We start from the raw sequence: 11,351 nt of genomic DNA on the forward strand, positions 1-11,351 counted from the left end.
TCAGAAGGCAGAACTCTCAGGTATAGCAAGCAAATACAACGCAAATGCTTCTCTCCCAGCATGTAAGAATACAGAGCACTTAAAACCATTTCTCAAACTTACTACACACACAGCACTCCTCAACATATGTGAGGACAAAATATTGGACTTTGCCCAGGTGAGCATCAATACAAGATGAGAAGTCTTGCAAGCTACCAAAGGAGCACAACACTGGTTATAAACATAAAGGCAGAACCCCCAAAACAACAGAGAAAACCCCCAACTGAAATTGAAGGTGTGATGGTTTTGGCTGGGATAGAGTTAACTTTCTTCACAGTAGCCAGTGTGAAGCTGTGTTTTGGATTTGTGCTGGAAACGGTGCTGATAACACAGGGATGTTTAGTTAGTGCAGAGCAGGGCTTGCACAGAGTCAAGGTCTTTTCTGCCTCTCACCCCACCCCACCAATGAGGAGACTTTGGGACACAAGGAACTGGGAGGGGACACAGCTGGGACAGCTGATCCAAAATGACCAAAGTGATATTCCATGTCACACAGCATCATGTGCAGCATATAGAGCCAAGAGAAGCAGGAGGAAGTGGGGGGGAACATTCAAAGTTAGAGTGATTGTCTTCCCAAGTAACTGTTAGAAAAGATGGTGTCCATCTGTCCTGGGGATGGGAAGTTGTGAATTAATTCCTTACTTTGCTTTGCTTGTGTGTGTGGATTTTCCTTTACCTTTTAAACAGTTCCTATGAGTTTTCTCTCTTGTACCTTTCTGATTCTCTCCCCATCCCACTGGGGGAATGAGTGAGCAGCTCTGTGGTGATTTCCAGCTGGGGTCAAACCATGGGACAAGGTCATGAGACATTTCCAGCCTCTTGGCTTAAATCAACACTTCAGACCATGCTGTCCCATACAAGCTCAGCCTTGCAGTTAAGAAATCTTAACTGCTAAATAACAGTTTCAGCACAGCACACCCACACAAAATCAGACAGGCTCAAACAAATATTGCTTTGCTCTAAACTCGAATTAAGTGACCTCTTCCAGTCAGACCTCTTACAAAAGGCAATCACAAGCAAAGCATTGAAGTGGTCAAGAAAGGAACATCTTCCAAATTTCTTCCACATCACGTTTAGTTATCTTTTATTTATAGTTCATGTACACAAGTATGCAGGCAAAGAGCTGCCTATGCCACAACTGATATACCCAGACACTTCTGAAGTATTACAACAGCAACATAATGTGTTTCCATAAGATACCAAATGATCTGGATTAAAAACTGAAGTTGTCTCATATGGATGTTGGGAAAAAAAGGGTAAGTTGTTTTGATTTTATTCTTAATTTTCTTTATCTCAGAGTTTATGGCCGAAGCTTTAAAACTGGTGCTAACATTTCCCTTTTTCAGTAACTTTCAGGGAAAAAAGGAATTAAAAACCCCAAACATAACCTACATTCCTCTCACTCATTTTCTGTATGTAGCAAGTAAAGCCCATTCATTTTACATCCAAATTAAACTCCTGGTAATTTCACATATGTACTGCATGAGCTAAATATGTAATTACCAAGCTGTGAAGTCTGCATGAACATTTCAAAAATAACCCCAAAGAGTCCCTCTGCTGAGGTCTGTTGACGTTTATCTTGCTTGCTTTTTTGGCATTTTGGATTTACTTATTACTTTAATGTTTGCAATTTAAATAGTTTATTGACTCATCTAAACAAACTCGTCTAAAGATCTTCAAGTTAGGCAAGAATAATCAAACAAGCTCTTACCCTTACAAGGGCTTTCACGTCCTGATAGAGCAGATGGGACCCCCACTTAAAGACCTCATCACAAGAAACCCCATCAAATGGTACTTAGCTAATCTCTAAAGGACAAAAGGAAATAATCACAGCAAAACATAAAAAAGGAAACAAGCTCCTTTAGACTCTCACAGCAGTGTGCAGCATACTTTTTCCTGTTTGTGTCTTGACCTTATCAGAACTAAGGAACAACATAAAGATTCTTCCTTGTGGCCAGCTGGGAGCCGATGTTGAAATTTTGAAAGTAGTTATTAAAATAAAAGTTAGTTACCTGCATTGACAAAGGGGATCCCATCATATGGGACATACTGAGATTTCCACATCAACCGTGTGGCGGGTTTGGCTGGGCTTGGAGACTGGCGCGTGCCCCACACACTCTGTGTCTGCTGCTTGTGGAGCGTGAGAACGCTCTCTAACTCTGCCTCGCTCACACAATAGCCGCGGTACGAGTCCCCAATTCTCTGCATGGAAAGGACGGGAAATAATAGGATTATTCACCCATCTAACTGCTGAACTCTACACAAGAAAATGAAAGCAGTCAGGGACTCTGGCAGGTGAGAACATAGGCTCCGATTTTTGGCATTCCATGTTTTTTGTCTCCACAGTAGTATCCTCATAAAGAGATTTATCATAGGATCTAACAGAAGAGGAGTGCCCACTGAGATCAGGAGTTTGTCAGTCATTCAAGACCCTAAGAACACCAAGAGCCTCTCAAAAGGTTACAGTCACTGTCAACTCTGATTTCCAGAGGACAACTTCACTCCTGTGGTTTACCCCCAACAGACACTTCAGTTGCAGTCACTGACTAGACAAATTAGTATTAGATGAAGTTTTTCACTTGACTCCCATAGAGGATCTCTGAATCACTAATATTTGTCTCTGCGTCTACTGCAACACACACTGCACTGAGCTGGAGCAGAATGCACCTGCCCATACCACCAGTAACTGTCTCACTACTTAGGTGCACCAACTTTGAACTGAATGTCCCACACAATATCCCTCCCAACCTTCGAGGCACTCTTGATTCTCAGCATTACATAGAAACATACTAAACCAGATTTGCCACGTACAAACTGATGATGGTTTCATTAACTCTGCTAATGTCAGGGCAATTCCACAAAAACTGCATCTAACGTGACTCAAAGAAGTTATGCAGCTACTCAGTAGTTGCTACTCCAGGTACTCAGTAGTTATCCAGCTACTCAGTTCCATCACAGTTGGTTCGGTGCTGGTCTGCAAAGGTCAGCCAGCAAGCAACAAAATTACTGGAACAGAGAAGAACTTTTCATCCAAACTCAGAATGCAACACTGGCTTCTGCTCATTTGCAGCTGAGAGTCAGGCTGGCCAAGCAGCTGTAACAGCCAGAGTAGTTTGCCAGCTCAGTCTTAAAATGTATGTGTGGGACTAACACAGGGTGAATGAGTACTAAGGTCTGATAGTTTTGCCACTTTCAGTGACAGAACAGCCAGATGTTCAAATAATACTGACAGCAAAAGTGTCTCCAAGATTATCACACAGATACCTTAGCGGCAACTGCTTAAAACCTGCCTCACACTCATCTAAGAAAAACAGAATGTCTGTGGTTAGCAAGACCTAAAGTCAACAATGAACCAATGAAGATCTTGTGAATGAACTGGGCCAGCACAGTGCTGCTGCTAGTGCAAGGCCAGACATGGAGGGCTGTGTGTGCCCTGGGTGTGAGTCACTGAGACACGAGCTGTTCACACCTCAGAGCTCACTGCTCTGCAGGCACTGCTGCAACAGCTAACCAAGTCTGCACAGGCTGCACTCACATGGCTGTGGGAGCAAGAGACATTGGCAATTGTTTAGCTGGAAGTTATAAATAATACTTCTGAACAAAACTTGGTCTGAAAAATTCAGGAGAAGCAAAGTAGCCAGAGAAGTACCAGAACTTTTTTCTTTCCAGAAGTCTGGGATACTGCCTTTCAGAAGAGGGATTACAGCACCACTGCACATAATAAATGCTGCAAAACCAGCTGGGCTTTCTTCCCATACCTCATACCTGTCACTAAAAATACGTCATTGACCTTATTCTAGAGAGATGAGAAGACTGACAAAACCGTTGTGCCAGAAAAGTAGCAAAAACTGTTAAGGAACTCTCTCCTGTTCTGGCTTTTGCCCAAGTTAGATCATTTTCCCTAAACTGGTGGAAGGGGAGGAGGAGGACAAGAAGAAAACCATACAGCATGTAAGATCCCTGCTTTCTACAGGCTTCACAAGTAGGAAAAAAATGGACAAACAAGACTACCTTCTTCAGACAAATAAATTGACTTAATTTTGTATAGTTAATTAATGCAGTTTTAAATTACATTGTATTTCAGTAGGCTGATACATGCAGGAACTGCATTCTGATCTGACCACTGAAAACTAAATACAAGTTATTGAAAGAAACCGATTTAATTAACTCTGTAACAATGTAATTACCTTGAAGTAATCACATACTCTTCAGCCCTTTAATTCAGGTTCAAGCCAAAAACTTGAGTGATTCCTTCTTTCTCCCCTGGCCTTGCCCCAGCAAAGAACATAAAAGCTAGCCCTAAAGTACACACACCAAGACTGCAGTTTTCCTTGAGGAAACTCACAGCAGCAGGGTACCAGAGGCACTTTGCAGTCCAGACACAGCAAGAGTAAGCTGAACATTTCAAGGTAGCCAGCTTTTACTGCTCTGTGTTTGCACACAGTTCCAACTGCCAAAGCAGTCACTGGCCTTCAGAGTGCAGTGGCTTCACCGGCTGGCACCTTGTGTGAGCCACAGAGACCGCAACACTGTTCTCAGCTTGTTTCAATTCTAGCAGACAACTGAAAGAGTGGAGTTGGGAGCTGACATATTTACCAGCATCTCTCCAAACTGGATCTCCAACTTTCAGTAGGAGCCTTCAATTCTGTTGCTAGTAACAAAACATTTTGACACCTGAAAGATAACTGACACCTCAAAATCCCAATGTCTCTAGTCTGTGCCCAAAAGAAGGCACAAAACATCCCTGCACTCTCTGGTGGATCAGGGAGGATTAATGCATACAGGCAACAGTTCTGTTGAACAGCAGAGGGAGATTTGTGTCCTCAGAACATATTCAAATAGACATTATTACTATTTCCTTTTCTTTAAAAATATGAACCTTTCTATAAATATCCTTGTGAATTTTAAACACAGCAGGTGAAATTTCTTGTAAGAGAGAGACAAAGCAGATTCTAAGTCCTCTAATAATATGATACCAATAATAAATGATTCAGATATTCCACAGAGGAAAGAATCTACCACACAGTGTTAAAAACACAGTGAACTTTATGAACTAACTGGCCAACTGAATTAAGCAACTGATTCTATAAAAATGGTATCTCCACCATGGAAGAATTGATGCTAAGAATTTTCTGACTTCTTAACATTTATGTGGACATGAGAGAGGACAGTACCACCTGTATTAAATAAATGGCATAACACAAAAGAAATAGATGAATATATTTAATTTTAAAATTGTTTCTAAGCAGACACAGAAAGAAATTCAATTTCTAGGTCCCTCAAACTGCAACTTCTAGTTGTCAGTGGCCAAGCCAACAGGAAAAAAATGTGGTAGAGATATCTAAAGAGATTAGGCAGCTATGGAGTATGAGCTTTCCTTTCAAAAAAAGTATTAAGAGAAAGTAAAATAAACATCTGTCAGGAAGAGTCTGGCAGCAGGAGGAAGGGGTGGCTGATCTCTCAAGAAACTTCCCACCTCCCCTCCCTTCCTGCTAAGGGACTTATGATGCATTCTAGCTGCTGATAGCATCCAAGTCATCAGGACAGTTCTGCAAATATCTAACAATATACAAATAAGGAAGAGTTCTAAGTCAAAAGCCTTCATAGAATATAAAGACATGGTATTTTTTAACAAAAGAGGAAACAAGCACAAGTAGCCTAACTTGCTGGGACAAAAAAAAAAAAAAAAAACCACCAAAAAACAACAAAAAACAGCAATAATATCTAAAATAGGAATCCTTAGTGAAATACTGATATTAGGGTGCGTTAAGTCTCAGACCTGACACTGGCCAATCACATGGATTTTGATTTCTATGGGATAACACCAACCACATCAACAGCTGCAGAAGTCAGCAAAGTTTGCACTGTTGTTCAACAGCAAGCCCTTCTGAACAACACATGGCACACAGCAGCTCTTCCCAGCACTACAAGGTATCAGGTTTTCAGCAACACTTCTTTTAATTCAGGAGCAGTTGTTGTTCAGTTATTCTAAAATTCTCAAAATAGAGAGGGATTTCACAGCATTTTATGTGTTTAACTGTGCTAGCAGTACCAGTGCTATATACCAAGAAGCTTGAACACTGCTACAGCTACGAATTATTCCTTTCAAGGAACAGGAACACTATCTCAGAGCTAGATGATAAACATTAAGTCAGAATTCTTTGTGGCCCACCTCACAGTTCCTGAGACGGCGCGCCCATGCAGGCGTATTTAGTGGCAATGGCTGAAGAGGGATGGGAAAAGAATCTTCCACTACCCTGAAAAAAATAATAGAAGTCTATGCAGACATTCAGAGAAGCAATAACTTCATCTAAACTACAGGTAAGATCAAATCAGTGTATTAAGTATAACCCTAGAGCATATGATCAAACTATGGATATTGTATCAACATGCCTTAAAAACCTGTGGTTTTCATTTTCATATTCTATTTCATTGTTAAAATAATTTACAGTGAATAAAAGTATTAAAAAACCCCACTGATTTCTACATTCAAATCCTCCAAACATTCAGTACACTGTGGGCTCATAATCTCCTTTCCATGGTAATTTTGTGATAACCATGGCAAAAACAAACTGCAAGAAAAAAAGGCAGTGCTAACAGCGGATCAAAGTGATTGCTCATCCCTTTAACCCCAACCTACCTGGTGTTTGTTTTTTTCGATACAGTGAGAGATGCCTGTGGATGTAGAATGTAACTGCTTGCACTGTCTGCTATGGAAGCCACCACCACAGTCTGCAGGTTCCCATCACCACACTTCTCTTCTGAAATATCTTTACAAAAAAACCCCAACTTCCTGGTTAATAACTGAATGTAGAATGGGGAAAAACAAGCTATGATCAAACTTTGTGTGTTGTTAAAGCAAGCCTTTTGATGTAGGAAAGAAGTTTTATAGATGATAAAGTAGTCTAATTGTTGTGAATCAGTGCTCAAACTCCTGGCACACATTGAAGATACACTTGATAAGGCTGCTTATATTTAAGGACTTTGGTAATTGTGCTACTGCTTATGAATCCTTCCCCAACAAGGCAAATAACCAGAGCAATTTGCAAATTACTCTGCTTCCAGGAATCCATATAGGATTGCACAAGTATGTTGTTCAGCTGCAAGTCACAAACTGGTTGCTTTTAAAACAAGAAAAAAATGAGGTAATGATACTGCTTTGTACTTAGAAAAGAACACTTAAACAAGAAAAACAGGCCTCTTGTAATTGAATCTGACATGCTGTTAGAACAAATGTTTTAGCCTTTCTTGGTAATAGGGAGCAATCCACAAGCCAAAAATTGCTCTTAGATTGAAGCCTGTGTGCACAGTTAAACAAAAACATAATGGAAAACTGTGAAAGCAGACATTCAATATTTTGGTCTCAACATAAACACATGAAGTCTCTTTAGATGAGGGATTTTTGCCCTTCAGTTATGAAAGCTTCTTTCCCTTATCCAGAGAGAGTGGTAAGCTATTGACACAGTACAGAAATGGATCCACACAAAGCTCCATAAGAAGATTCCTAAGTGTGCACTTGGATTAACACCACTCTGGCTCAAAGCACTGGTTCCTCCTGCAGAGACGTGCCCTTAAGACACTACAGGCTACTCTGAAGTCTGCACCATTGTGTGCATTTACCACCATGTGCAGACAAGTGAAACTCAGGAGCTGACAGGCCACTCTCCTTTCTCTTTTACCTCCACAGTAAACTGCTGGCAAGTCTTCCCAACTATCTGTTAAAGACCAAATCACTACAAAGACTTTTACACAGTCAGGCTCTAGAAAAAAAACAAAACAAAACAAAACAAAACCACAAAAAAAACCCCCCAAAAAACAAAAAAAAAACACAAAAAAACAACAAAACAACAAAAAAACCCACCCCAACCAAAACAAAAAATCCAAACCCACAAATGACATCTGTAGCACTGTTGTAGAACATGTATTCAAATACTATGACACCGAGCCTCATGTTGAATGAAAAATGGAAATGCAAAACTACTATTGAGTATTTCAACTTAGTGCTTACAAAGACTAGCAGCAACTATTTTGTAACTAAAGGCTCCCAGTCAGCTTTAAAGTACAGTAATACTCTGCTCTAACCAGACCTGCAAGGGCTGGAGAGAGAGGGAAGGCTGAGCATTAGGGTAGGAACAAGTCTTTCAATGCAAGGTCAGGAAAACATACTGCAACCCTAAGTGAAAAGAGCCAGATCACTACTTGAATCCCAAGTCTTTCTTCTATCCACTCAGCACCAGGACTCTATTCTTATTCTGAACTATCATTCCACAGAACGCTTAACCAGAATGCTCCAGTCTTGAGAACTTCATAGAGAGAAGAAAAAACAGTTCAAAAAACATTTGAGAGTTTAACAAAATGTGGCCACCTTGTTCTCACTCTGTGAAAGCAACCTAGTACACAGCGTTTTGCCATCCAGCAAGGATTGCAGATAAACAATCAATGCTTTCAGATTTTAGTGTGTCAATTTTCTAGAGAAAACCTGAAAATTTGCACTTCCCGTTGTGTATCTCAGCACATGCCTAAAATGTGACAACTAACATATTCCAATGAATAGAAAGTTACACCTTATTTTCCTTGACTGGGAACTGAATTTCTACCTAAATGATTCATTCCTGGCTTCACAGAAGATGCATCATCACCAGTGATCTCCAGAACAGACGATTTCATGTTCTTCTGGCCTGTGTGCACCACAGGAATTAACTACTTCACTCACAATGAAGTAAACAAGTACTGAAGCCGATAGTACAGCTGATGGCTGTACAAACATCCTTATTAAAGGTAAATAAAGCAAGAAACAACTCTGTGCTTGATATGTCAATCTACCCATCACATACCCTTCAGAAAGGGGGCATAATAGCCCTCATAAGTTTTCATCAGGCTTTTGCCCAACAGAAAATGTGGTGTGTAAGGCACCAGATTCACAATCACAAAGCAGATTCAGGGTGTATTTTGTCTTATACCTAAGGAAAGGAAACAAGGCGCTTAAAAAAGAGCATGGAGGATGAGCTTAGTCACAGGAGCACAAACCCTCAAGTCCTACAGGCTAAACTCACCCTGCGTGCTGGTCACATCCAGAAGCTGACCTGGAGGAATAATCACTTGAGTCACTCCTGGCTGGGCAGAAGGAATGACATGCAGCACCTGTCCATTTTCTGACTGGCTGGCAACAATCATCTGTAAGGCAGTCACACAAAAGCATGAATGGCTCTAGCTTGCATGGTGATCATGCAGCATGACTGGGTTTGATTATTATCAGAACAGGAAATATTTTGCTTAGAGTTAGGGCCTGTACATTTACTTGACTTTGCATAATAAGAAAACTCTTTATTGTCAATCTCTTAAAAATACTTTCCCCTTTTAAAATAGACTTCTTTTAATTAAAGAAAGAAAAAAAACCCAAAAAAACCTGATTCTACAATTAATTACACATTTATTTGAAACTGACAACCCCATTATTAGGCACAAACCCCTGAAAGCCATTCATAGCTGGATTCACTGTAACTCCATTCATGGATTAGCAGAACTAATAGTAATATAAAAATCGTGACCTTTACTGCTAAGAAACTGACCTCTATGGGCAGCATTTCATGCAAAAGCAGAGAGAAGAAAAGCTCCAGGGCTTAAAAAAACAATACAAATTAAATCACCCGGGATTCTGAAAAACTTGAACAACTCCTTTTGGTATAGTTACACAGGACATAATTACACAGCACTCTGGGTGAGACAGTTAACGTTTTTTACAAGATAGATGTTACAAATTACAAAGCAACATTTTAAGGCAATTAATTGAGGGCTGGGGGAAAACTGAAACATAATGACTTAGCTTACTGCTAATGTTCTGATTCCCCCAAAAAAGCTAGAGACTTATCCAGGGGATATAGAGAAAGCAGCAGCAGTAGAAATACAAGATCTTACAACACTGCAGCATCCAGGCTCGCTACTGACAAAAACCATCAATTTAAAATTAGTAATTGCTGGAGACAGGATTTGCCTACCTGAAGAAGGGCAACTGGAGCACGAGCTGTATCACTGAAAAATTCCACTTTGCTGCTAAAGTCTGAATCAGCTGTTGCTACAACAAACCACCAGTAAGAGAGCTCTTCAAAGAGCTCCCTCATCTGTGAACGCAGCCCCAGGCCTGTCTGCAGACACACTCACCATGGGTGCACTGGGCCCTCCCAGGGGCTGCAGCTCACACAGGGGCTGCCTGGGCTGCTCTGCCAGGTGGAATTCCTCGGCAGAGTGGGACCGTGGCTGGGGCGGCCGCGCCGATGCCGGAGGACTGCCCGAGAGGGGGACTGCGATGGGCAGGGCTGGGGGAGACTCGCTCTGGCCAAACAATAGATCCCTGGAATCCATGCACGTTAGTTGCTTTCACAGAGGAAAACCAGTAAAATGTACTTTGAGCAGCAACTTCTAAGAAGGAAAAAAAAAAAAGAAAACAAGAAAGAGAAAAGAACGTTTAAAACCAGAGTGCTATTTGTATACTCAGAGGAGCTCTTGTCCTTCTGGATCAAGGGGCTAACACTAGCAGTTCTACTTTTGTTTTCTACTTCCATGCTGAAAATTATTCCTATTCCTGCTTCCTAGAACAAAGTCTCTCTACCAAGACAAAAGAAAATCCCTTTTGCTCAAAATCTGGTCCCCAAAACCACATATCACTTTAAAACACCTCAAGTCTGCCCAGAAACTGAGAAGACTTATACCTAAAACAAAACTGTAAAATTTGACTTCAGAATAAATCCTAGATACTATGCCACTTGGCCTTTCCATACATGCATTTAGCTATGAAGAAGAAAAATCTCTACACATTTTTAAAAGTCTTTACATAGAAGAAACACAAGCAACACAACCTCCAATTCAAGGCCAAGAATTGCACAGCATAAGGCCAAGAATCAGATTTTCAAAACCTTAAAAAAATAGAGTGTATCTTCATCAAGTTTGCAGAATGGAAGTCTTAGAGTACATGCCATTTTCATTAAATTTAAGAGTACAGGCACAAATACTTGTCTTGTTGAAACTCTGACAACACAAACGTTAAGCATGTAAAAATAATGGAAAAATAGGCAGTCCTTGTGACAATAACATGTCAAGGTGTCATTTGGCCAGTGCAAGAAGGGCTGAAATTTGTTCTATCTCTTGCAACAACTGTACAAACAACTCTGACGTTCTTACAACAAAAATTAATGTGCTACAAATCAAAGAATGAAGAAAAATGTTTTTAAATTTTATCCAAAGTCAGATTTGATCTAAATAACCCCATCAAAAAATCTGCAGGTATAAATCTTCTGTGTGAAACTGTCTACCAAAAA

At 40.5% G+C, this 11,351-nt stretch overlaps 1 protein-coding gene across 18 annotated transcripts in view; it reads right to left on the bottom strand.

Annotated features, from left to right (window-relative positions):
- Window positions 1-11,351, bottom strand: part of CARF (calcium responsive transcription factor) — a 35,628-nt gene that overhangs the window by 19,874 nt on the left and 4,403 nt on the right. For 14 of the 18 annotated variants that reach the window (XM_038142332.1, XM_038142326.1, XM_038142331.1 and 11 more), the window contains 5 exons: window positions 10,198-10,455; window positions 9,093-9,213; window positions 6,680-6,809; window positions 6,212-6,296; window positions 2,052-2,241 (listed from right to left, as the gene is read on the bottom strand). The exons of 1 other annotated variant lie outside the window; for it this stretch is intronic. In XM_038142332.1, the coding sequence (XP_037998260.1) occupies window positions 2,052-2,241; window positions 6,212-6,296; window positions 6,680-6,809; window positions 9,093-9,213; window positions 10,198-10,398 (727 nt within the window). In that variant the 5' untranslated portion in view covers window positions 10,399-10,455. Of the gene's footprint in view, window positions 1-2,051; window positions 2,242-6,211; window positions 6,297-6,679; window positions 6,810-9,092; window positions 9,214-10,197; window positions 10,456-11,351 lie in introns of those variants that run through there. 3 more of the 18 variants (XM_038142338.1, XM_038142340.1, XM_038142342.1) reach the window with 3 other exon arrangements.

This window comes from Motacilla alba, chromosome 7, assembly GCF_015832195.1.
Source record: "Motacilla alba alba isolate MOTALB_02 chromosome 7, Motacilla_alba_V1.0_pri, whole genome shotgun sequence".
Lineage (NCBI taxonomy): Eukaryota > Metazoa > Chordata > Aves > Passeriformes > Motacillidae > Motacilla > Motacilla alba.